General features: G+C 36.9%; 1 protein-coding gene across 2 annotated transcripts in view; it reads left to right on the top strand.

The window, feature by feature from the left end:
• The window catches only part of BABAM2 (BRISC and BRCA1 A complex member 2), a gene marked incomplete at its 5' end in the record, with an annotated part of 171,954 nt that overhangs the window by 10,151 nt on the left and 134,634 nt on the right, over positions 1–27,169 (top strand). For both annotated transcript variants that reach the window (XM_082303120.1, XM_082303121.1), the window contains 2 exons: positions 9,883–9,959; positions 21,851–21,945. In XM_082303120.1, coding sequence (XP_082159246.1) covers positions 9,883–9,959; positions 21,851–21,945 — 172 coding nt within the window. The remainder of the gene's footprint in view (positions 1–9,882; positions 9,960–21,850; positions 21,946–27,169) is intronic.

The raw sequence follows: 27,169 nt of genomic DNA, 5'->3' as shown, positions 1-27,169 counted from the left end.
CACTGTATGCATTCCTGGAGTAGTATCTTTAAACCAAAAATACGACAGAGTAATGGTTGATCTGTTTTGGATGGTCAGTTATTTTTTCACTAGAAAAATCTGATTAGATTGGTCTTGTTTATAGTTAGGGCTACCAGGGACCTTTCTAAATGTCTCCCAATTTATATTATTTCTTTCTCTCTTTTCTACCCCTTCTTCCTCTAGAGTGTTAGTTTCAGTCTCTTCAGTAAACATTTGTGAGTTTTTTGTGAGCTTCACCCATGGATTGGGGGGGGAAGGGAGGCGGGGTTTGGTGGTGTGAGTGATACATTGTTTCATGTTCTTTGTTAAGAATTCTTCTGTACTGAGAATTTTTGAACTAATAGATGTTGATTATCTGTCCTGTTTTCCAGGCTGCCATGAGTGTTAGTCATAAGCCTTAACTTAAACCCTATATAAGTGATATGGTTTCAGGCCAACTGCAAACAGACAGTGAAGACACTTAGAAGGAATAATTTCCTTAGAGATTTCTAGTGGTGTAGTTTCTTCCATGTACCTGCCTTTCATTGTTTTAGTTTTAACCTGTTGCACATAGGCAAAATTCAGTTTTAATAGATAGATGCAGAAAAGGGAAAAACTTAGGGGTGTAGGGGAGGTATTGGAAGTGGCATAAAGACAGGTCAAGGCATCTCTGGTGGGCTGGGGACTCAGACTTACAAGAACTTAGGGCAGACTGGACCCTCTTTTCACTGGGATCTGAAGGTGCTGTGCTTATAAATAGTCTTGTCATTGCAGGAGGTCCTATGTAGTTTTCTGTGCTTGTGAGGCCGATAAGACATGATGCTGGGAGAAAACAGTAAACTAGACTGTGAAGGCAAGGACAAGCATTTGCAGGGAAGAAGAGGATTTTTTGGACCGCCATCAAGAAAAATGTACATGCACCTCCTTTCTTTAGGTGTAGTTAGATGGGACCATGGGAAGAGTGATGCCTAATTTTATGTTTTATGGTGTAATCTTGAAAACAGTAGTAGCACTGTTGAGGTGGCTGTGAACTGTGAGAATTAACGTGAGAATGAGAAGTTAGAGAAAGACAAGGTGAGCTTAGAGGTTCCAGAGCACGACTTCTGGAGAAAATTTAACATGCGGTGATGTGGGGCTTGCTTTCTGCAGGTGCAGTTCCACAGGGTGGCCTGGTGTAATTTTACCTGTGAATTTCCTTTTCCTTCTGCTCTTTTTAGTCTACTGCATATCTTTAATGTTGTAATTAATCTAAAATAATGCTAGAAAGAGGAGAACTACTGATACTTTTATTTAGATGTTATCTTTTCATAGGCTTTCTTCTGTGTCTCCAGCCTTGTAATACTTTATATAAATATACATAATTTGAAGTTGCCCTTTTGAATACTGCAGACTGTGGATTTATGTTCTAAATGTGGTGATCCTTGCTTGACGTAACTTTCACATCCAAAGAATTGAATTCATCATTGTTGTATTAACATAAATTTCTTCTGAGAGTCTATGAATTAGGAAATCAACTAATATAGGTATCTGTGACCAAAAAGATCTAAAACTCTGCAATTAGAAGAACACTTTGAAAAGGAAATATGAAAGACATAGGATTACTGGATCCCTCCTAATATTCATAGAATCATAGAATGGTTTGGCTTAGAAGGGACCTTAAAGATCATGTAGTTCCAACCCCCCCATCCTGGGCAGGGCTATCCCCTATTTGTTGTTTAGTTTTGTTAAAGGGGGAAAATATATAAACATGGCCTATGATTTTAGTCCTTGAGGTTTTTCCCTGATACCAATTCATTGCATTTTGCAATAAAATAAACACTTCTATGGTATGAAATAAATTACTTAGAAAATGGATTGGGAGTCTTTATGGCTACTACTGCCAATACTGTGAGCAATGCTACATGACTTATGAAAGCTGATGTTTATAATAGCTCAACTTTTGTGATTTGCTGTGAGTATGCTTTTTCTGTGAACACTGGAAGGATGTGAAACTCCAGGTGGTTGACTGTAATTTCATACTTGGTGAAGAATGGTTCTCTTTTAGAGTAATCTAAAAGTAAAAATGTTCCCTGTCTGATTCTGTTTTTCTTTCTCCAGAAATGGAGTTCAGTGAACAGCAGAATTGAAACATGTGACACATTATTAGGTTGTAACTCATTGCAAAGTAATAGATAATTGAATGGTAGCTGTGAAAATCTGAAACATGGTTTGAATGTGTCAGGAGGGGAGGGAGATGAAGTAAATCCAAAGGATGCATCTGCCACTCCCTCATACTCTGCTAAAAATTTGCTTATGAGATCCAAGGATTTGGGGTACAGCTGGTCTTAAAGTATAATGGAGTAGTGCCTTTTCCTTGCATGAACATGTGACAGTTTATGATATTGCGAATTCACTAGTGTATTTACCTAAACCTACTGTGTTATTAGTGTTATCTCATTGCAATTGTCTTTATTTCTGTTCAATTTTTGATCATTCCCTCATTAAAATTTCCATTTTCTGTTTCTGTTTCATTCTTTTGAGGCGTGTGTGCCATGTGTGGTCTTTAAAAAGAATTACATGCAATTACCGGAGTATAAAAGATTTTGCTTACAAAGGAAATCAGTTTGATTATCAGTGTTTCTAAAGCATGTTTGCAAAATGTTTTGTTGAAAACTTCGTCAATGCTTAATTATTTTTTTAAATTAGTATCATAATTAGCTCCCTGAGACCAAATAATAATCATCTCCTACCCTAAACTAAAGAGATTTTGTGAATGGAAACTTTTGAGATAGTTTGTTCTTCAGAGATTTTCTTTCAAGCCCTCTTGCAAGTACAGTGGATGTGGTACTTCACGTTTCTTTTTTTGTGGTAGCCCCTTCCAACCTGTCCTGCTATGGTGACTGGAAAGGAGCTGTTCTAAACCCAGCCATACTAGGCTAAATGAACAGGGAGCTTGGTGCTAAAAAAACACCAGAATCATGTGAAGTTCATATGTGTTTTAATTTAATGTAGAAATTCTCTGAGATTATTTCAAAATGTGTACATAGGTGTGCTTCCTCTGTTTCCCTCATAGAAGCTGGGCTGCACATCTCCCTCCAGCAGAGGCAGCCATATTTTGGCAACTGCAGAACTCTTGCCACAAGACTCAGGCAGCTGTGAAGGACATTCGTAGTTCTAGAAGTCCCAGAGCTCTCCCCACTTGCAACATCTGCTTTGGCAAACCCTCACTCATATTAAGAAAAACTACATTTTCTGTTAATATACAAGTGCTGTATTTGTTTTACTGAAATAGTCATAAGATGCTTTTCTGTAGTGTTTCTAGTGAAAGCAGGTTGCTGGCAGCTGAATGGATTTTAAATAGTTATTTGAACTTTACTTTTAAAAAATGCAAATCTCCCTATAGGTGCAGAAGGGAAGTAGGGTTTGTTTTTCTGGTATATATGTTCTGCCTCACATCCCACTGCTTTCTAAAAGTTCCAGTTAGCGCGATGAACTTCTTAAAAGAAAACATAAATATATGTATAGGAAAATCAGCATTTACAGTAGATGAAGATTATATTGAGGATATAGTTGACATATCTGGAGACACCTTGGAATTTCTCAGATGATAACTGTGGTTTGAAATGCTGTTGCAATTGTGGAATATCACCTATACTATCAGGATTCAAAAACAGCATCATCATCTGTATTGCAATACCAGAAGTAGTCTTTGTCTGTAGTTTAATTTTATACAAAGTTTGAAGAAACCAGATAGGGTACAAATGAGTTTCCTGAGAACCGTTGGTTTATCTACTGGGAAGTTTTTTTAATAATTATCAGTTTACTTTCAGATTTTAATATTTTAATTAAGAGATGCATTTAAGTAGTGATGAAGTGTAACTGGGTTTTAATTTCCCAAAAGCAGTGGTGTGTGTCTTTTCAGTCCAAGTCCCTCTCTCTCTCTCATATGTGTAATACATATGTCTATATAGAAGGGAAACTGAAGATGGAAATTGGTTGACTAGACCATCTTTTTCCCATTTCAAATTTTGCCTGATTGATAGAATATTGGTTGGATCTGTTTGTTTTCAAGAGCAGCTGCTCAGTACTCTAAATAATGTGTAGGAGCTTGTAAAGCTTTGTGTGGTCCTGCAGGGAGCTACCACCTGATACAGGGTTTTGTCATCAGTGTCAATGCTCTAAAATGTGATTTTCACCATTTTTCTGTTTCCTGTTCCTTGCAAAAAACCTGTCACCTGCTGGCCTTCCTTCTATTCACCTCCACCCTCCACACACTTTAATTATTATCATGCCTCTGTACATGGTGTACCCATCTGTTGTGAATTCTGCAATTAATTCTTAATTAAGTGGGATTAAATACTGTGTCTTCAAGGAACACTGGAACAGATTTCCATCTACAAAAATTGGAGGAAATAAGAATCTGAAGGTATCGACAAAGGCTGTTCTACTGGAATTGAACACTGAGGTGCTTTTCTTAGCAAATGCCATATAAAAGTTTTGGGTGGAATTTTGAGTTTGCTGCCTCTTATTAGTAACAAACAATCAAATTGTCTTTGCTTCTTAACTGTATTTGACTCTTGCTGGCAAAACCTTCAGCCTCTGGAACTCTGATTGAACTGTGTCTCATCATTCCTAAAATAATATTCATTCTTAGCCTCTTGTATTATGAAAGTAACTTGACCTCTTTTCCCCATACCAGTATCTTTATAGGACACATATAGGAACAGTAGGAGGCATATCCTAGGTGTAGTGGGAAGGGTTGGGAATACAGCCAGTGCTCAGAACTGACTCTGTGGTGTTGCTTTTTCTTTGTGTGTGTTGGTTGGTTTTTAGCGGTGTTCTCCATCGAGGTGTCTTTAATGGAGTGTGAAGCTTTCTTGGCTTTTGCGCCAGGAGTCTGGTGAGCAAAAACCAGCTGTCTTCCAAAGAAGTGCTGATCCTCAAGAACAGCGAGTGTAGCAGCCTAAGCATCATGAGATTAAAGAAGCTTTTGCATCTCTGACTATTCAGGTTAGGCAGTGGCAATATTAGGTTCCTGAAATTATAGAGGCTAAAATTCTTCGTCTAATTTGACTTTGCTATTGTACAGTAAAATTCACTGATGATTTGTCTTCTGACAGTAAAGGCAGTAAAGCTTCTGTGTGATCTATGAAGGAAGAGTGACTAAAGGCATTGCATAGTTTTTAATCTGTAAATTTGATAGTCATCAGATAAATCTGACATGACTATTTGGGCTTACACCTATACCACATACTAAAAAAAGAAGAAATAAAAAGGAGATTACTCCTTTTCCTGTAGAACTATTAGACTTCTGTTGGCAATTCTGGATGTTTGCTAATATGGTTCTAAGCAGGAGATTTTAGGAGTGGCATAAAAAACAAACCTCTGACTGGAATTTTGGGATAAGAAGTAGTGGGTTTGGAGAGAGCTCTTGATGGGTTTGGGTTTTCATGGGTTTTTTTAAGGTCTTTGGATAGAATAACCATTCATCTCCTGACTTCAAGGATTAAGGTGATAAACACTTGTGCTTTTGTTTCGTTGTGATCCCTTCAGCTGTCACAGAACATAATTTTGGATAAGATCTTACCAGAGCGCAAGTAATTTAAAACTGCTTCTCTTGGGAATGCTTTCAGGTGACGGTTTTAAAAAACTAGTTGATGGGGAGATGTTGTTGAAATCTAGGGTTATCAGAGTCCTCCATATCATTGTGGCTTCAATTTTGTAAAGTATCAAAATGGGGGGTTTTTTTAGCTTAAACAAAACAGAAGAAGTCTCAATTCAACAATACAGCCAATCACAAATACATTGGTATAAGAGGAAACCTTGCTGTTAAACTCAAGCAAAACTGCATTCTTAAAGGCTTTTAGAATTCTCTGGGGAGAAGGATCAATTTGCAGAAAAATACATTGTACTATACCTGTTGTTATAGACTGAGGCCTTATTCCAAGCAGCAAAACTGAGTGACTTTCCTGGTTTGTTTTGTTGTTATTATTGTTGTTGTTGTTTTGTTTGGATAACCTTTTTTGTTTCTTTTTATGACTGGTAAAGAATTCTGAACACATATAACGAAACATCTGGTGCTAACAGTGACTTTGAATAAGAACAGTTTAGTTTATGTGTATTGTATTAACTGTGAAATAAGTCTTTTCCCAATAGTCACAGGCAATCTGTAAGGTGCATCAAACACTCAGTGAAGGAATGTTCTACTTGTCTCCTACTTGGAATACTTACTTCATAAGGATGTAATGTATCTCAGCTCAAGTTAATCTGCTGCATTTGCTCAAGGAGCTTAGCTAAAATCTGCTGCGAAAGGGAACAAGCTGTATTCAGCTGTGGTTGCTGTATACTCAGTTCCATCTACCAATTTCCACCCATAAGTCTCAGCACAGCCCCCTTGAACAGGGCAGTATGATTTTAAGCAATACACTTAACGATATTCCTTGCTCCCGGAAACTTTTCAAGTTGATGATTCTTTGATATTTTTGTAGGGAAACCATTGTGGGAGATCTTGTGGTATAGCATTAATCATCTCATGAAGACTAAGATGTATCACTGCTCTGAGCACCAGAGCATTAATTCTTGCTTCAGTGGCTTTCCTATGTAAAATATTGATTACTTAGATTAATATATGCAAGCCAGTGTAATATTTTTCCAGGAATAAAGAGGGAGATAGCACACCCATATATCATGAGATAGAGTCAGCTTATGAAATTAGTTTTCAACACCAGGTTTATTGTTCTGTATGTCAGTCCCCTGTAAAGAAAGGACAACAAATAATCTTAAACAGACTTCTTTACAAGTAATTCCCTTTCAAGTATGACTTTTGTGTGGACCACATTAAGGACAAGGATCACATTTCCAAAAAACAAAACTCTTACATTTTGGGGAAGACCGAGGTCATGTGTCAGGGTCTGACATGTATATAACTTTAAGAGGTTCTGTGTGTTAAGGAAATTCAAGCAGGAGATAATGTCCATAGCCAGGCCATTACTTGGGGTTTCTGTTGAAATAAGGTCACACATAGACTCTTACATGTACCAAAGTTTTGATTTGCCTTAGGAGTTTTGTTCCTTTGCTGTTTATTCTAAAAAGAAACTGCCTCCTTTCAAATGGATGCATATAAAATTTCTGCTTGGTTGCTCAGCCTGTTTCAGTTATTGAAGTCTCTTGTGCAGCCCAGCCAGAGCAGTCTGGGGGAAAAAAATGTTAACACTGTCACTTTTTATCATTTCTAGACCAGTAAAATTAAAAACATCTCTAGTGCACTCTAATAATATAGGAAAGTACTTAATATTGCTTTTAGGGACATTTACCATTAAATCAGGCTTTTATTTTAATGTTAAAGAATATTATATTTTCCTTAAGTATTTCCAAATGGCCCATTGTGCTAAAAGAAAAGATTGTAGGGTACTTGCAGGATCAGAAATTTTTGTGTCTGTTGAAAAGCTAACGATAAGTGTAATTTTTATGGTATTAGAGAAATGTCTCAGACTGTGACCTGTGATACTTTGAAAGAAATTTTCGTTAAATATTAAATGATGTTGCAGAGATATTTTAGAACTTGAAAAAGATATTTTATGTTGCAGGGTTTTCTGAGGTTTTTTTTCAGTATGCTTCCTAGGATTGGCGTTACATCTGTTGTAAGCCATAGAAATTATTTGGAAGTAGACAATAATATCAGTACAGCTGTTAAATTCATCCACGGCCATTCAAACACCCTTACAGTGGGCACTCCCATTTTGCTGTTCTCATCTACTAAAAAAGTGCAGCTTGGAAAAAAATTATATTCTCTTGTTTCTATTGCACTACGGATCCAATCTTTCATATTCTTAAGTTGATTTTACTCCCAGGGAGGCTGGTGATTCTCACTTTTCTTAATAAGCCCTGCCTGGATGAAATTTAAAAATAAGTAGTACAACCATTAAATCAAAACGTATTTCATCTTTGGTTCTATTGTCCAACATGTTGTATTCCCTTTCACATTTGCATCATCAGCAGGTTTCACCAAGCATCATTTTTTTTTCCATCATCAGTCTTTCAATAAAATGTGAAGTATTATTCCAGCAGAAGAGAACCAACTCAGGGCATTCTTCCTGGATGAAGTAAGATGTGAACTAATCTTTTTTTGGAACTTGCTTTCCATTCAAGTCTGCACATAGCTGATAGGACTTCTATCTAAATTCTGTCTTTCTAGATTGTTCGCCTGCTGCTCTCACAAGATGTTGCAAAAACCTTTCTAAAGCAGAGATAGGACATGAGTTTCTTCCTTTTGATTTGAAAGGGCAGTTATCTAATTTCTGTAGTGATACTGAAAAAATATGGTGTATTCTTGCTGAATCAGTGCAGGCTGTTAACTGCATGTGACTTTTAATTGTATCTGTCTTAGATTCTAGGCGCACATAAGTGGTTTGCTTATGTTTTCTAGTATTTTTGTGGAAACTTCATTTAAGTTAATTGATCTGTAGTTTCGGGGTTGCTACTTTTTGAGGAAGCTACATGCAGGCACAAATTTGACTGTAGCTCACTGAATATAAACAGTCTGAAGTTAGTGCATATGTTTTCCATAACTTGCAAGTGGAAATGGGAAAACAGACTGTAGAGCCAGCACCTGAGAGACATGGCTCTCTGAACTGTTTTGAGTATGTGAGTGAGAATTAAGATTGTTCCATTTGCCATGATCCATCTTGTGCAGGGTGACAGATAGAGCTGTGGGAGTTACCATGTTGTTTCCAATAAGGTAGGATCAGCTTTTGGCTGTGTGTATAGCCCAGTAAATGTGAGTTTGTTTCAATACGTTGTCAGTGATATGTATTAGAGCTCTTCCAGTGACCTGATATATAAGTTTAGGCAAGTTATTTTACCTTTGTCTACCTTCTTATCTACTCACTGTTTTTCTTACAGTTGACCAGTATGGCTTTGATCTTTAGGTGGCCTGCAACAATTGTGCTGGGGCTATGAACAATTCTCAATTATATTAGGCTGGCGAGAAGATTTCAGGGTTCTCAAGATCCCTAGAAACATAAAGCAATGAACAGTATTTTTGCTCCTGGGACTCGTCAGATGCCCAGCAGCCCACAGCAGAGATACCATTCCTGCCAGTGAAACAATGTGTATCCCTGTTTCTCTTTTACAGCTGAGATTTTGGGATTTGTTATTTGCAAATTTTGGTCTATGACTTAAAAGCTATGAAAAAGTTGGTCATCTCTGGCCTAGGCACTAAACAGTTTTCCAGTGACTTTTCTATTCATTAAATGCTCACTTACCACCATGAGGCCCGGCTGCTGTCCCAGTGCTCCACATAAACAGGAGAGTCACAGACCAAGAACATATGTGCTCAGTTGTTACAGCCTCAGACAGCTGATTGTGAAATTTGCCTGCTTGAAGATGACTGTGAGACTTTTCCACAAGGGAAAACATTAATGTTATAATAGGTAAAAAATTAATAAATGTTGGTGGCTTAAAATTAAGATTGATCCCAGTTATATGGTTGGCAGGGATAGGGAGCAGGTAACCATGTTGCTGTGACATACAGAGTTGTGACTTGCAAAATTGTATACAAAGCAGAGAACTTGATGGCATTGACATGACAATGATGGAATTGATAGCATTCTGATTACACACTTAGACCAGAGCATTTTGCATGTATGTTTTCTTTACAAAATGGGAGAGAGTTGGCACAAATCCTAACATTTCTTATGCTATTATGGGAACTGCTGATCAAAAGAGAATGGGTGTCCTGCATCTTTCCCACTTTTTCTTCTTCCTCAGAATCATAAGGATGAGTATTTGTAGTAGTCACAATATCTTTACTATAAGTCATTTGTATCCTGTAGAATAATGTTAGTGTTTGCTACCATCTGTAACTGCTTAGCACATTCTTTCTTCTCTTATCTTCATTTTTAGCTGCACATCCTTGACCCCTGGACCCAGCTGTGATCGTTTTAAACTACATATCCCTTATGCAGGAGAAACACTCAAATGTAAGTTAAAAAAATCTTGCAGCTGCATCTTGGCTTTTCTTTCACTGTTCTGTGTCTCACTAATTTTCCAGTGTGTCTGTCTAACTTTATGAGTTTTGAGATAGATGTGTTTGTTATTTTCTCTTAAAGCTTCAGTTCCAAGAACACACAACTATCAAGAATATGTAATATTTAAGATAAGTTTAAAGGCTTCTGTGAGACTACAGTTTTGAAAAATTTGAAAAATTAGTTCTAAAAGCCAAAAGTCACAACCTATCCCCCTGGTACTTCTAATAAAATGTTATGACTAGTACAATCTCATGACCATTTTTAGATTCATTTTTAAGTTGTATATGTTTTGTGTTGTTTCTTTCTGTCTCTTTTAGGAGTATTTCTTTATGAAGCTCCAATAAAAGATGTCAGTCTGCTGTTTTATTGGCTATCTTTAAACAATGACTGGTATAATTGACCAGATTAGAGAAATGTGAATTTGAATTTTCTGATTTAGTGGTATTCTTAAATCATCTTTATGCTTAGAGGACCTGTAGACAGCTAGTTCATTTGCCCATTCTTAGTATGTGTTCTGTTTGTCTTAGTTGGTGTTTTGTTTCAAAGGATTAGAATAAAATTTGCTTTTGTATATTTTTAGAAGGTAACATTTTCTAAACACTTGAGCTGCTGAAAAATGATTGTGTTGTTTTTTATCTCTAACAAGTGGAAAATGAAAGAGGATGAAGAATTTCAGATAAAGTAAACTTCAAAGCTTGGCATTTATAGATTATGGGCAACTCTGGTAAAGCCACACCTAGAGTACTATGTCCAGTTCTGGTCTGTTACCAGAGCAGTATGAACATTGGAATGAGTACAGCAGAAGGCCCCAAAGATGATCAAGAGCTGGAGGATCTGTTGTATGAGGAGAGGCCAAAATAGCTGTGGCTTCTTAATAAGAGAAAGCTCAGGGCAAATCCTACCAATGTTTATAAATATCTGGTGGGGATAAATGAAGAAGCCTGGCTCATCTCAGTGGCAGTCACTGAAGGAAAATGGTCACAAATTGAAATGTAGAAAATTCCATTCAAATGCAATAAAAATTATTTTGCAAGGATGTTCAAAAAGTGGAACAGATTGTGCTGAGAGCTTGTGTAGTTTGTGTATCTCCATCCTTGGAGCTGTTCAGAACCCAGCTGGACGTGACCCTTAGCAATCTCCTCTGTCCATCCTGCTCTGAGCTGAGGGGTTAGACTAGGCAGTCTCCAGTGGTGCTGTCCAGCCTTAGCTATCCTGAGAGTCTGTGAAAGAATGCTATCTGGAGGAGCAGGTACTTGGTGTGAACAGAAGTGGTAAGCATTTAAAACACTGCTTTGATAGTATCCATTTAGTTCATCATACACATGCTGTAGCTCTCCATGACATTTTAAATATTAAAAATGTTACTGTATTCCTTCTGCAGTTTTTGGGGGGGTTTTGGGGTTTTTTTACATTATGTCATGCACTGGAAGTCCTTATCCTTTATGAACAGAAATCAACACAAACTCCTTATATTCTAGAAGTACCCTAAAGCTTCCATTTGGCACTTGTAAGGAAAGTTGTCTTTCCCAGAAGTTGATCTGGAAGTTTACTCATGTGTTCAAGAGAGGAGCCAGGCTCCTGTATCAGCCTACTATGGCTATTTTGACTTTTCTAAGTATGTGAAATTATGGCTCAAGAGGCTTACTAATTGTTCTCTCTCACAAAATAAAATTGGAAGATTTAAGTCCTAGCTAGCAATTATTTTAAGGAAAAAGAAGTGGCTCTGCATTTGTTCAGAATTCTTGTAAATCATGGCTGTATTATGTGAAGCCGACTGCCCTCCCAGGTAGAACTTCTATTTAAAAAATTGTTACAATGTGTAGTAAATTCAGCCTGTTGAGTCTTGATGTGTTCTGCAGTGCGTAGTAGATTCCACTTGAGTCTTGTTTGACGACTGTGTTCAAGATGCAGTCAAAATAAGCTTCACTGCATGACATGCTTTATAGAGTGGTATCATGTTCTATGGGACCATCTTCTCTTGTACAGGTCCATGTTTGTACATTCTGAGAGATGTCTTATTTCAAGTAGAGGCTAAAGTTGTTCCTGATCCATAAAAGAAAATGGATAGACTGAAATGCCCATATGCAAGTGCACAGGCATAAAGACTATATTAATATATTAAATGACTGTAGTCCAGTTCAAGTACCTAGAAATATGATTATGGAATATGCATTACATTTCAGTATCAAGAAATCTGGAGTTTCTTCTCTAGTGTTCTTTTTTTATATCACATATGCAATTAAACAAAAAAACTACAGTGCTGCTGCTCTCTCCAGCTTTGTAAAGCCCAAACCACACATTTTAACCGTGTTATGTATTTTACCCAAGACAACTGAAAATGGTGTAAACAAGTGTATCTTTTTCAGAGGTATCTAATAATAGCTGTGAATTCAAGTTCTAATAATCCTCCACATTTCAGTGTTACGTGTTTGAAAATGCTGTGAATCATTAAGTCTCACAGCAAGTGGAATAAATAGTGATATGAGCAGATTCAGGAAAGCTTTAATAATTTTGTGTTTAGATCTGTAATGATGTCAGGGGAAGACAGCCATAGTGTGCAAACGGAGATGTTTAGATACTTTGTTGAAGCAGTTGCTGGATATGTTATCTTTCAAGGGCAGAGTCTTTCTGCAAAGGAAAGTTGCGAAATCTGCCAGAATGAAAAGATTGGCTAAAAGTGTTCAGGATCTGTATGGGCTTCAGATGTGGTACCAAACACAGGCTGAAGTGTGTAGTTCCTTTGTGGTTTGTGTTATATCCTCTTTCCAACAGATTAGGTCTTTGCATATCATCAATCATAACTGCTGCCACTGCACAGGCACCCTCGTAGCAATCCCAGTGTGTTGAAAACTGTTGGTGTGCAGCTTTAGGGAAGTGTAACTGCACAGTGCAGTCCTGTTTTCCAAAACACCAGAAAGTTCACAGCTTCTTGAAAAAGGAGAAAGTGTACTTGCAGGCAAGGCTAGCTACCTGTAGTGTAAAAGAATTGTTTTGTAAACTTGGGTAGGAGCACACATGTTGTGACATAAGAATGGCTTGTTTAATGGGGTTTTTTAAGATGTCGTTCACCTTACTTTTGCGTGTATGCAGAGCTGCTGGAATGTTACACTGAACAGTTACTCAGCTCCAGCCAGGGACCTTGGAGATACCCACAATTTTATATAGGAGAAAATATTATGCCAATGTTCAAGATAAATAGTTTATCATAGTAATTGTCTTCCATCACACTTCAGAAATTTTCCAGTGATGCTTTCAAGGAGGCACTTTTGCTTCATTTTCTTCTGAAAGGGAAGTAATTTTTTTGTTTGTTTTCATGGTGGGAGTACTTAGAAAACTTGAGCCTAGTCTTGCTAGACTGTCAGTTGAAATCTGAGACATCTATATTGTTTTTATAAGTTCATCCACTACTCAATGTTTTTGCATTAAGCTCCATATGTTTCTCTGTATTTGAGTTTTCCAAAGTTCTTAATTGGAGTTTTAATTTCAGGAAGCCTGTCTGTAATACCCTGTAAGAGGTTGAATCTGCGTTCCTAGAACAAAACTTACTTTGTGTGGTTTGCAGAGGTATCCTTTATTGTTAACTGAACAGCAGTATCTGCTTAGAAAAGTTTAGTATTCTTTCTGAGGAACTATTTGTGTATTTTGAGGTGAAGTGTTCTGTAACTCCTGCAGATACTTTGGTCTTAGTTAATAAAACATCAAGGCAGATATCAGCAGAAATTGTCAGGATAAACAGAGTTATAAGCTGCAATAGTCTTTACAATTAAAATATGACATTAAGAATCAAATTGCAGTTTTGTTCCAGAAAACCTTGGAATATCTTGGGTTTAGCTTTCCTTTTTCACTCAAGCTTTCATTGCTGCTTGCTAGGGAATCTGACCTTTTTTTTTTTTTTTTTTTTTTTCTTTTGCTCTTCACATTTTCTTTTTCAGGCACTGATGCCTCCTTCCCTCTCTGACCTTGAGTGCTGTCATCTGGAATTTCACAGTGATTAAACAATGTGTTGCCCTTGCAGTGCTACTGTTCTCTGTGGCCTCTTGAACTCTAGTATTTTCATCTTCTGTCTGATTTTCACTGTTTTTATATGAGTGGATTATAGCTCTGGGTTCTACTGCCACCACTTTGGTTTCCTTGATCCTGAGGAACATTTCCTTTGTCTCATTTGAAGCTTAGTTTTTCGTTTTTTGCTTCTGATTTTTGTTTGTTAGTTTCTTACTCTTTTTAGTTATGGGCCTTAGCAGAGGAAATCATTCTTGCTGCCTAACTAGTCTAAGAATATTGCCCATAAAACATGGTACAAAATTCCTTCTGTTTTTATTCCTGTGATGGAACTCTTTCAGTAAGTTCATCCAGTCTTCTTGTGGCTTTCTATTTTAAGGAAGTAATTAAGAACAAACAAAAAGATAAGTATAGAGAATAACCTGACCTCCTTATTGCCCCTTTTAAAGGCTGGTTTGCCAAGTTATTTGCTAAACACTTTTTATTGTGCCAATAAATAATTGTAAAAATGATTTTTCAAGTTACTGTAAGATTTAAGATTCACATAAGTATGTTGCTACAATGCATGTGTTAGTGTTTTGCGCACCATTAGGTTATTTTACACAGGCTGTGTTTTAGTTGAGGCTCTTAACGGGAAGGACTTTCCAGTTGCTGTAATTCAGATTATACTTAGGTGTTATCCTTACCTGTGTGATAAGTGTCTTTTTGCTGGGTCATGCAACATACCAAAGATTTTTCCAGGCAATGTGTTTTCTAAAGTTTGGCTGCGTCTGGCTTTACGTGGCAGAAGTAATAAATCTTTTTCCCTCAATAACCTGTTCATTATCTGATGAATGTACCTAATGAGAGTGTCAAGAGAGAGTCTAATCTTTTCACTATATTTATTTGTTCTTTGAATACAAAGTTTGCAACAATATTTTCCCGTTTTAAATAATCACTTTCACTTTTGTTCACTTTTTCTTATGTTCTGGACTTCTCTTGAGCAAGTAAATTACAGAAGATTTTGCAGTTTTAAGTCTTAGATAGTGTATTTCTTCATCAAGAGAAGTGACCTTAGAAGTATCTATGCACAAGTGTGGACTTACAGAGGTTTAGAAGGTTTTAAGTTAGGCCTCCCCAGTGGTATTACCATAGTGCCTTCCCACCTTGCTCTTTCCCCCTTTTTCACCTGTTTGGGCTGCATATACTGGTAATGGTCTCTAATCCATATGCTTGAGTCTATTTATCCTTTGTCTTCACTTTTCCTTTTCTCATCTACCCAGTGTCTCTGTTTTAATTTCTCCAGTGTTGCCTGGCCTTAATTTCTACCAGTATCTTATCCCATCTTGAATTATCTGGTGTTCTCATCTTTGTCCTCTTCAACTCTAGTACTCAGGTTTCTGAGAAAGCAGTTGCCCAGCTACAGAAGTGCAAATTACTGAGCTCTGAGATGGTCTTGATGCCATCTTGCTCAGCTTGGGATCCAGTTTACTTATTTTTATTCCATTTTTGCAAGTTTGCCCACTTTACAAAACAATATACTTTCTGTAGTCTTACAGCTTTTTTTTTCTCCTACAGCAGCATTTGTCAGTTGAAGTTAAAAAAAAAAAGACCCACATCTGCAACCTTTTTTCCAAGAATCAAATTAACATCCTTCAAATGCTTCCTATAGATTTTTTTCTTTTCTTGGAAAAGTGGGACTTGATTCACTAGCCTCACTATAGGTGTGTTAACTCTGAGGTTCCCAAGAATACCTTGCTTTGCCCTTTCAGCTTCTGACCCACAGGGCACTGATCTCTCTGAAAACCATGTGTCACAGCTGCCGTAAATGTGCCCTGAGGCATCTCAAATGACACTAAACAACTTGTTTTCATCAGCTGCACCAAGTTTATGGAGACTGGGTCTTTCACAGCTTTGTGAGTGGTGGAGTAGCTAGAATTTCTTCTGGAGTGTCACAGAGGTGCAGAGAAGTTGGTTTGGATTTTTCTAATGCAATCAAATATCTTTTTTTTTTTCAAATTGTCCGTCTATTATGAGATGGTTTTGAGTCTTTAAGCTGGCTTTTCTGCCTTTCCCTTTCTAGATATCTTGATTCGCACATCAAGTCAGAAACTAAGCTCAAAAACATCATTTACTTGAGAGAATAGCCTGTCAGCAGCAGTACAACAGTGCTATAGAATTACTCATGTATATTCTTTCAGTAGTAGTAGTTTTGTATTTAACAAGTTTTATTGTCATTTCAGGAACTAATCTTTCTTGCCAAGCAATTAGAAATGGGTTCTATAGGTATTATATTACTGTATTTGACTTAAAGCCTGCAGAGCAAATTCTTTAGGGTGGAATCCAGTGACAAGGTTTCCAGGCAGGTCTGCATTTAGTTAATTTAAATCCTTTCAAACTGCTGACTGCACTGAGTAACTGATTATTTTTGTATCTGTAAAGACAATTAAAACCAGCTGGTTTTAATTGTCAGTGGTTCTTGTCTACAGTTTGCATGGCTACTAGAAAAGACAGGTTAGAATTTTGATTGATGAATAATATAATTCTACTGGCTTTTTCTTTTTAATACTCAACAAGAGCACTTTCTGTATTTTCCCAGAACTAATTCTGCACAAGTCTGGTCTCTTGCTTCTGCAACTTCCTTATTATCTGTGAATGCATTTCATTATAAAGTTGCACTTGGATTTCTTAAAAGCCAAACGGGTTGATCTCCTTCATAACAAATTCCATTCAAATTGGTCTTATTCTAGGTTGCAGTGGCCACACATGTTTATTCCACATACTTAGTGCTGACTTAGAAATTCTTGGTGTCAGAAGAAACTGAAGCATATGGATATCCTTTCAAATGTAGAATTTGGGAAGTTAACTGGTAGTCTGCTTCCTAATTTTGCTGCCGTTGGTTAAGCAGGGATGTTAATGCTGTGGCACTCTTAGCATAACATTTTTCAGTACTACCAAATTAATAATATGGTCTAAAAAAGAAGAAAAATAACCCAAAAATGAAGTTACCAGGAGAGGAAAAACTGGGTAGGACAGTGGAAAGTGATTGTAGGGATTTCAGAAACTTCTCTGTTTCTTGCTGAGAAACACCTGTCTTGGTTGTAGTCAATTCTTATTCCTCTGTTAGATTTGCATATTCATTTTGATAGCTGAGAAAAGAACAGCCCATGTGTGTTTTAAAAGAAATTGCAGACTTAAGTATTAATGTTTCTATCATTTTGTCTGTGGGGAGCATATGAACTTTTCTTTTGAAGTCCTGTGAAGTAACAGATTTCAACATTTAATGCTGTTTGCCCGAGGAGAAAGAAAGGAAGAGAAAGTAATATTTTTGGATAATTGGAAATGTAATTCCATCAAAGTAATTATTGGCTGGTATATCTACAGCAACGAGATAAGTATGGTCTGAGTGAAGGTTTTGCTTGCCTTGCTCTTACACTGGAGTGGTCATGGTCAGTAGTGCTGTGGAGCACCACGCAGTTGGCCTCCATTGAGGGAACACGGGCCAACATAACTGAAACTTATGCAAAACTAGAAACTCGTGCTGGAGATGCAAGGAAAAGGGTATTTATGTCATTTTGGTGAGAAGAGTAGAGAATGCAGGCCTATATTGATTTTTTTCATTGGTTTTTTTCCTCCAAGGTCAAAATGGTAACCATTCTCAAACTCTAAGCACAAAAATTTTGCAAATGACTTTAGTGGCTAAAAGTGTTATTTTTTTTTACCCCAGCACAATTACATTTGAAGAGGGTAAGCCACAGAAAACATCATGTAAGCATTAAAGATAGTACTTGCTATAAAAATGGCTCTTTCTAGTAGGTCAAGACAAACTGTTAGCTTGTGATTCAAAATATTTAGCACCTTATATTTTGTAAGCTTACTGCAGAGGCTAGTGTTAATATTTATGTCAAGTAAAACCAGATTTGCATTGGGTGTTGGGATTGTTTAAATACCTTTTATTTGAGTGTAATGAAGCATTTTTCATTTATGCATCATAGTCCTGCCAAGTAAACTGTTGACTGCAGTTTTAATTTCTCTGGTTTTTGATATTTAACAAGAACAAAATTCAGATTTAGGATGGGTTCTCTTATCTGTAGTCTGATTTGTTATGGTGTGTTTTTGCTGCAAATGTGGAACTTCGGAAAATAGCTCATGCTCATAGCTGAATAGGGCAAACTCCTTCCTTGGTGCCTAAGCCTTTTAGAGTCAAGTGTTACCTTTTCTGCTCTAGTATGTAAATTAAGCAAGACATAAGTGAGACTGTATGGAAGGGGCGAGCACGGAGCAGAAATGTTGGAGAGACTGGAGGTGATGTGTATGGATGTCTGATACAGTTTTAAAAAAAGGTTCTTTTTCCTTTTGTTTTAGGAACTAGCTGAACATCTTTGGATTCATGGCTGAAGTGAAACTTAATAGAATGAGACTTGACTGAGGGAATGCTTTTTTCATTTTTAAATATGTTAAAAATTTGTTCTAAGGTCAAATCTCAGGATCTTTAATAGTAAGATGCTGTATTTAACTTCCAGAACGAAAGCCACTGATGATAGAGAATCACTGCTCTTTTCTAACTGTTAACATTGAACTGGAAACAACATTTTGTTCTGTACTTCTTTGTCTCTATTAAATTGTCAGCCAGCCTGTGTGAGGTTTGATTGTAGCACAATAAATTAGGGTTTACATTTGGCTAAAAACCTATAGTACTGTAAGAAGGAGAGCATAAATGATACATTTCTGTTTAGTTAGAACATAAGAACAACAGCATCATTTTTAGTTTCCATGGGGTTGTAAAATGTTTTGAGTATGGTTTCAACAATAGTGTTTTGTGAATGTATAATTAACAGGCACTGAAATACTAGTTTTATTTATTTTGAAGCCTAGAGAACCTATGTAGCTATATAACATATGGCCTTTTGGAAATTGAATATACTCTAGGAAAAATAATCTTGAAATACACATTGTCATTAATATTGATATATTTGGTCTCAAAGTGACTTTTATTAAAAGGACTTGGGAATTTGGATTTGAGGCATGTTTACCTTGGACAGGTAGAAGCAATTTTAGCAATTAAAAGTAATTATGAGTAACAGAAAATCAAATATCACAATGTTAATTTTTACTCTGGATTCTGTCCATTGTACATGAATAGTTCTTTGGTGTCAGTAGGTCATGAACACTTTTAAAATCCAAATATTTGCACAGTTGGTCACTCACAGTGGATAAGGACTCATAATGCCACTAATATTTAGTGGAAGAAGGGGTCTGACAGAAGGTGGTAAAGAACAAATATGAGCATGTGAGGTAGGTAATAGAGTGGTTTGTCCAGCTGCAACATGATGTACCTGACCTCAGTGTGACCACACATCACACATGAGGGGTCAGAGAGAGGGTACCATCCCCCAGCAGGAATGGTTGCATGGCATATGCAGCTGACCTGAACCCCAAATTGTTAATGTTTACCACCTAGCATGTTAAACTAATAATGCCAACTTTCATTTACTGTTGTATTGAGCACTGCATACATTGATGTATGGGAGCTGCTGTGAGTTCTCTCTGTGAAAGGAAAGAGTTTGTACCTACTTGAACCTCCATGTTGTACCTACTGCCACAGCTTTCCTGAGGTTCACCCCTTCCTGTGCAGCTCGTAGAGGTGGATACGGTTTATTGCCGATCTCACTACTCAAGCAGAGTCTTGAAGCTGCCTCATGATGTGAGGTTCTGTAATAGTTTTTCACTTATCAGATATGGAGGTGTAACATCAAAAAGACACTATTATTTTGATCCTTCTTTTATTCTAAGGAGCTTTTTTTAGTATGTGTGTAGTTGGAGTGCAGCTCCTAAGTGAGCTGAGCTGTAGATATATCTATCTACTCTGTTTCACCAACTCTGTTAAAGCAGGAATGCAGAGAATGAAAAGCATGCAGCTAGCACCTGCAGTGTGAAAAGTGTGCTAAATGAGTTACTTAGCATCACACAGGAACATGGCAAAAGCACAGGTACAGTCCTTTCCTTTGGAGTAGCATTGGGCTGCCTAAGTAACAGGCCAGGCTTTTTCATTGTACTGTGTTCTAAGTTATTCATAACATGCCTCTTTCAAAACTCAGTCAAAGAATGTATTAAGGTGAATCTCCTTCAGTACATAACCTCAAGTTCACTGCTCTTTATGTAGAAATTGACGGGATTGTTGAAAGAAGCCATGCATGACATTTTAATTGCAGTAAATATCAAGAAAAGGGTTGTGTTATACTGGTGTACGAACTACCCAATCTAGTAAACATCAACTTTTCTGAATTCTTCAGTGCTGTATTACAGTTGAGGCAATCTAGTAATTATTTTCTCTTACTTAATATAGATGCATTTCCTGTTGCAATTTTCTATCTTTTCCTCCAGGACTGGTGCCTATTTCGTTCTTCTAAACAAAATTCAAATGAAATTAAAGGGTTTATTTTTATGTTGAGTGTGTCAGGAATTTTAACTGGCAGACCTCTGCTATTTTCTGCACCCCGTACTTACACGTGCTCCTGACAGCTGTGAAAGGAAGGTGGGAGTGCGGACAGGAGAAACCCACACTGTGCTCTACTCATCGCATGATCAGTGAGTTTGTGATTTGGAGCCATGCTGTAGAGAATACCTACCCCAGACTGGCCAGTGGCTTCTTGGCCATGAACCTTCATCCTCTGCAATTCATCTTCATGGTATCCTTGCTTCCAGCTAAGGCCAAGATAAGTTTGTAGAATATCCGCAATTAAAACTGTCATGTTAAATGCCTTGAGATGGTGACATCACTGAGCCAGCAATGATGTGGCTTTGCAAAATCTGTTCATCTAGTGCTTTCCTCTAGTTCTGCATTCACAATTTTTTAAGAAATAAAAAGTGGTGTAACTTTCTCTGAACAGAATTGTTTATAAGGGTTACCATGCTGGTTTTACTTTGCCGTGTGGATTTTAAACGAGTCATAACACATAGTAGGCAACCTTTTTTCCTAATGTTTGCTACCTGATAGATCTGTTTTATGCAAAAGCTCAGTTATTCTTTCATATTGTCATAAAGAATGATGGGGAGGTAGACAAGTAAGGCTAGAAACACTTATTTTTAAATTTTTTTTCTTGAACAGTGGGTGGGTTTTTTTGAAAGCTCAGATGCATATGACGACCTCTTGATCTATATGAACTCTGAAGTATGTGTACTAGTGAAATACTACAACCCAAATTTCTTTTAATTGCATATCTTGTGACACTGGCAAGATGAGAGCTCAGTGCCAAGCTGTGATGAAGTTTTATATTTTCAGTTAATTTTAGTCTCTCCATTTAAATGTGCAATACTGCATTTCTCTTGGCCAGAATTTGGGTAGTTGGAATGGTTCCTGTTGAACTGTGTATTCTTCCTTCTAAGAGTTGGCGGTGGTGAGGAGAAGAGAGGGAGTAAGTGCTACTAATTTTTAAAAGCTTTGGTATTTTGAAAGTCGTGACCTTAGTAGTTTGCAATTGACTTTTAATAGACAAAACACAGCCATCTAAATATGCTACTTTTTATTAAAACAAAATCAATTTTTTAACTCAGTGTTTTGAGGCAACCCTCAATAGTGTTTGAATTGCCATTTGAGATAGAAAGCAATCATGTATTTCATGTTTCATTGCTTGCAGAGGAGGACGAAGCTGCGCCTCAGGAATTTGACTTCATCCCCCAAAACATCTGATGCTTATCTTGCATGTGAATTTTTTGTAAAAATTATATGGATATATACATGAAATATATGTAATGTAGCTGTCAAATTCTGTGTTTAAAATGTGTGTTGTATGTGATTATTTTATATTTTATTTATAGGCACATATATAAAAGTGCAAACAGTGTTTTCCTTTATTGTTTTTCAGGGGATATAATTTTTAATGCTCACTATCCTGACCTGCCACCAGATTTTATCTTTGGAGAGGATGCTGAATTTTTGCCAGATCCTTCTGCCTTGCACGTAAGTACTTTACTGATTGAGAACCTTACACCTTGCAGAGAGACTTTGCTTTTTTAGAATAGCTGCAGCAACAGAAATTTTATAAATGCAAAATAAAAAAGAAAAACACCTTTTGTCTCACAGGTATTTTGAGTGTAAACACATTGCTTTCTAAAGTGATTTGAAGTTGAACCCATAATAGTTCTCCCTCTCAAAACTTACTAGTAGTTACTAAAGAGACTCCTTGTAGAGCCCTCACCTGCAGCTCCTCTTGTGCGTTATGAGCACATCTCCAGAGCTCCCCAAAGGAAGTCAGTGGCTGTCATGCTGTGGTACAGGTGTCATGCTGGAGGTTGAACATGTCCTTGATGTGTGACAAGTGCTGGGTTTTGGTTTTACCTTTCACTTCATAGTAAGTTATATACAAAAATCAGAACTGGTTTGAATAATTATTTTCAGCATACCTAATAGAATTTTTAAAAGGTGAATGTCATATTTCTTTTCCTCTTCTGATAACTTTGCTGTTAAGCTTGCGAACTCCTTTGGGAAGGAGACATGGTGCTGACGAACAGCTATTTCATTAGGCTAGTTTATAGAAAAGGTTTTACTTTCTATGACAATTCTAGCATTGTTTTCACACTCCTTTTTTTACCAGTTCTATTTTCCTCTTTTTCTCATTTGTTTCACAATCTTACAACCTCCTGAGCAGTGTTCACATTAGCAACTCCTTTTTTGTAGTTGATACTAAAAAAAGAGAAACACCTTTTAATGTATTGGAAAACAAAAATTAATACCAAATTGCAAACGAGATATAAAATAGTTTGGGACATCTTGCAGAAATGCTGTTCAGATGGAGAAGCTTGCTCAGAGTGGTGTGGTGCCATATTTCTCATGTGAAAAGAAGTCACTAACAGTAGTGTTCTATAGGAAAACCTGCAAGGATAAAAACATCCTTATTTTTCTTTCTTTCTTACATTGTTCATTAATGATGCTTCTTTTGGGAGTGCTGCTTTTCTTCTGCCTAAGCACAGAACAAACTTCCTGTCTTCTTTGTTGAAAAGCAACTTGGAAGAGCCATTTGCTTCTTGATACATAATGAGATATTGAGCAGCATGTTTTAAAGTAATTAGAACAAACCAAAGAAGAAATCTGCAAGCCAACAGTTTTCCTTTGGTCATTATGCCTTGCTGAACTGTTCACTATGTAAATGTAACCTTTTTTTGATAAGATCCTTGGTCATTGGCCTTCAATTCATCCTGATGGCATCGGAGCATGTTATTCCCACCTTGCAGCTGTGGTCTGCAGAGTGTGCCTTTGGTTTTGCATTCACTGTTTAATGTTCCGTATGGTTTGTAGACTTTTTCTTCAGAATGTTGCATTAACAATAGCTTACTTATTATGCTAAGTCTTTGAATAGTTCCCTTTTTTCCAGAAATGTGAGAGCTGTGTAATGAAGATAATTTTAATTGAATTCTAAGATATTAGCAGAATTCTTAAATGTGTTAAGTTAGCTGTCTACTGACTAGAAGTAAAATACAGATTAGCACGTTGACCATAATTGAATGCTCTTAATCTTGAGTAGTTTTCAAATACTTCTGATGCAACTGTTCCTGGCAATCAAGACAGAATCTACCATGCACAAAAGCATGTAGATGTTATTCAATGAGAAGAACAGTCTCTAAGTAAGTAATATGTGCCATTGGATCTGTGGGAATTCTGACATTGAGCCTGCATGATCTGCTCTCATCTGAGTGTCTTGTTTTCCAAGTAGAAGTCATCACATGTTGTTAGATGGCTTGAGTCAGGCATTATGCTTAGCTTGAAAGGAGAACCCGGTACTCCAGATTCCTCAAGCTTGTGTGGCTCTAATGGAGGCTGTCAGTAGGCTTCCCTGAAGACATTTGAATGGCTGTGTTGCAGATCGTTTCAGTCACTCTTCAGTTTCCATGGCCATGGGCAGACCTTCCAGTTAGATTTTCATCTGAGCATGGTAACAGGTGTTCAGTTAAGCAGCTGTTAGCCAGACAGCTAAAGCAAGATTCCAGAAATACTGCATTTTAAAAAGTGCTGTAGATGAATAGTTCATGTTTTGGGGTTTTTTTCCTGGAGAATTCCTAAATGATCAGGCCAGCATTTCAGTAGTAGAGCGGTGTGTTGAGCACTCTTGTTTTATAAGCAGAGCTAATGCTTTCTTGAATTGATACTGTAATTGCAGAATCAAGTTCAAAATGCACATTGAAATTTAGCTTTGCTTTTGTGTCTTATACAAGCAGTAAAGTCACTTGGTTTTGAAACTCAACTTCAGTCTCAAGTTCAGCACTGTAAAATATGTGCTTCATTATATATCTTACCAGTAGTGGTTACTCTGCTGGTCACAGGGTCTAATCGTGTGCATGCTGACCTTGAAGGATGATGTAGGCATTGTGGAGCAGTTCAACAGCAGGGCAAGTGGTCCTTTTGGTTTGTCATACAGTTTTAATTACGGTCAGGGGCCTAATTCTTTAGGTTGGTGGTGCTGTTCATGCTCAAAGTGTTACTAAAAATAAACATTTTTACTTTTTATTATCATTAAGAATGTTTTCCTATCAAATGCATTTGATACTTGCATGTATAGTATGCATAAATAAAATCAGCTTCTCAGAATGTAAACAGAAAAGTTCTTTCCTGCTCTAGTGTTTATTCATTTTGGATGGCAAGTATTAGAAATGTATTTTAAAAACAACCTATGATTCACTCTGTTCTGATTAAAAATTCAGTTAGCACACAGCAAGATTAGTGATTGTGTACGGATGAGATTAATTTGGAGCTCATTACAATGACGCCAGTTTGAGTAACAAGAATTGTTTGTTATGTTAGCCTAGTTGATTGTTAATGTGAGCCAGTTAATAACTGAAGTGCTTATTCAAAATGTTAACCCCATTTTTGCAATGATTTTGAAGTCTCTTCTGTTTGGCAAAGAGGATGCAATGGAAGTGTAAGCAAGGTAACTGTCAGTTCAAGGAAATGGGTACCTTACTATTCTACTTCAGGTCTCCAGCTAGTCTCCCCAGAATTATTCTGCCCACCCACTGCTATCGAAAAGGCTTCATTAGCCTTAGTGGGAATGGAGACAAGAGGACATGAGCATTTCCTGAAGCCTACTAAGTGCAGTATATGTCCTTGTGGGCTAGTTTATAGCATATTCCTTGGGGGAATACTTACTGCTGCTTTTGTGTGGGAGGAAGATATTGTCATCTGAGGTCTTTAGAGAATGGGCCACTGCAGTTCTAATGCCAGTATCTAGCATTGGGAGAATTGTTTTCCCTTGTGTAATTGTTGATACTGAGTACAGATTCCGGTCACTGTGCAGTTAATTCAGCTCACTGTGTTACCCAGGAGTATTGGCTGTCACACTCTATATCTTGTGTCGACCAATGTTTGTTTTTAAGTTCTTGTATTTGTGCTTATTAGACTCATTTGGCTATATGATGACTGTCACGAAGGTTGTATTTTTTTCTGTGCCTGTGTTCAAAGTCTTAATCATTATTTCTGTTGGTTTCTGAGTTAGCTTTTGCTGGGTAGTGAAGAGATCCTTTAAATATCCCCCTCTTCTATTGATTATTCTTTATTTACTCAAGTGCATGAGAACGTTTAACAGTGTTAACTGCCCACAGTAACTCCAAAAAAGCCCAAACACTGCTTATATTAACTAAGACCATTTGAACTATTTTTTTCTAAAAAGTCCGTCAGTTGTATTGTTAGCAAAGATTCAGATGTTATACATTCTAGTGTGAGAGACCCCCATAAGGGCAATGAGCTCAATGGTTTTTCTAGTGTGATTTTAAAATATAAAGCCACAGCAGTGGGTTCTGCTTGGGTCTGGGAAATGCATGGGTAAGTTCAACCTGTTTAGCTCTTTTATGCGCTCTATTTCAAATGGCAGCAGCAGATTTCATTCTTGGACCCCTAACCTGCTGCTCTTGTACTGAAAGCATTTAAATTACTTTGGCTTCAGTTGAACTTGGGGAATTTAGGTGAAACAGAGTGCAGAATTGGATCCTCCAATTTATTAAAAGGTTTTTTCCTTATTTTGAACTGCTTTATATTCCCATTTACTGTGTTCACTTTTCAGTCATATCTTGACTTAATATGTCAAAATGTGTTTTGATTATTTATAATCCAATGTTATTTGTTGTTTAATTTTCTGAAACAAACACGAATTCTGAAAACTTTTTATTCCTGTCCCTCTCTATTGATCCTACCTATTTGTATATACGGGGGATGTAGATATGTGTGCACATGTATATATGTATATATGCATATAGCCACTGCAGCCTTTCTGAGTGTTTGTCTGGTATTGATACGCAGTGGAAAAAAGAGAATATGCTGAGGTTACAAGTTCTGCTTTACTTAATTGCAGCATTTTGGCTGGACTTTTCACCTAGTGGATCCAGAAATTTAAAAAAAAAAAAAAAAAATCCATAGTTTGAAAATACTTCTTTAATTTTGAGGGAACAAAATATCTGTTAAGCCAGGTAGTTTTGCCTTTCTTGCTTAAATCTTGCTGGTGTAGAAGGCAAAAGTAATTCCTTAGTTCTGTAAAGGGCTTCGGGAGAAAAATTTCCTTTAATTTTTTGGCACAAGCTTCTCTGATAATGCAATTTTTCCCTAGAATATGAAAAATCTAGAATATTAGCTTTTAAAATATAGTATTTCAGTCCAGGAAAGACGAGTTTTTGGAGAACATTGGAATGTGCATGAACATTTGGCTGAAGGATGGCAAAGTGGGAGAAAATGTTTTTCTGCCATACTAACTAAAGTGTACATGATGAAGGACTTAATCATTGTGCACGAGTAAAATAAGGGGAGAAAACATTTTATGGTTTTCCATTCATAGCATTGTATTAGGAAAAAATAAAGATTATTTTCATTTGTCATGTGAGTTTGGCCATATTTTTCATGGTTATAGATTTACATGGCCAGAAGGTTGGACCAGAATAACAGGATGTTTAAATTTTTAATATAAAATGCTGAAAAAGATGTTTAGGCTTGTATGTCTTTCCTTTGCAGGAAATACAGTCCTTGCTAGTGGTAAGGGTGGTATACTGAATTCCAGCAAATCGTTCACTTTCAAACCATAGTTTATACCAAATATATAAAGTTGGATATCCCAAGCCAGACATATGAAAGCAGAATGTCTTATATGTGGAAGTCTGGGAGTACAATGCCAATGTGTTGGCATTTATAATTCTTGAATGTAAACCAG

Source organism: Coloeus monedula (assembly GCF_965178545.1).
Source record: "Coloeus monedula genome assembly, chromosome: 2".
NCBI classification, from domain to species: domain Eukaryota; kingdom Metazoa; phylum Chordata; class Aves; order Passeriformes; family Corvidae; genus Coloeus; species Coloeus monedula.
This window is presented reverse-complemented; position numbering and strand designations above follow the sequence as displayed.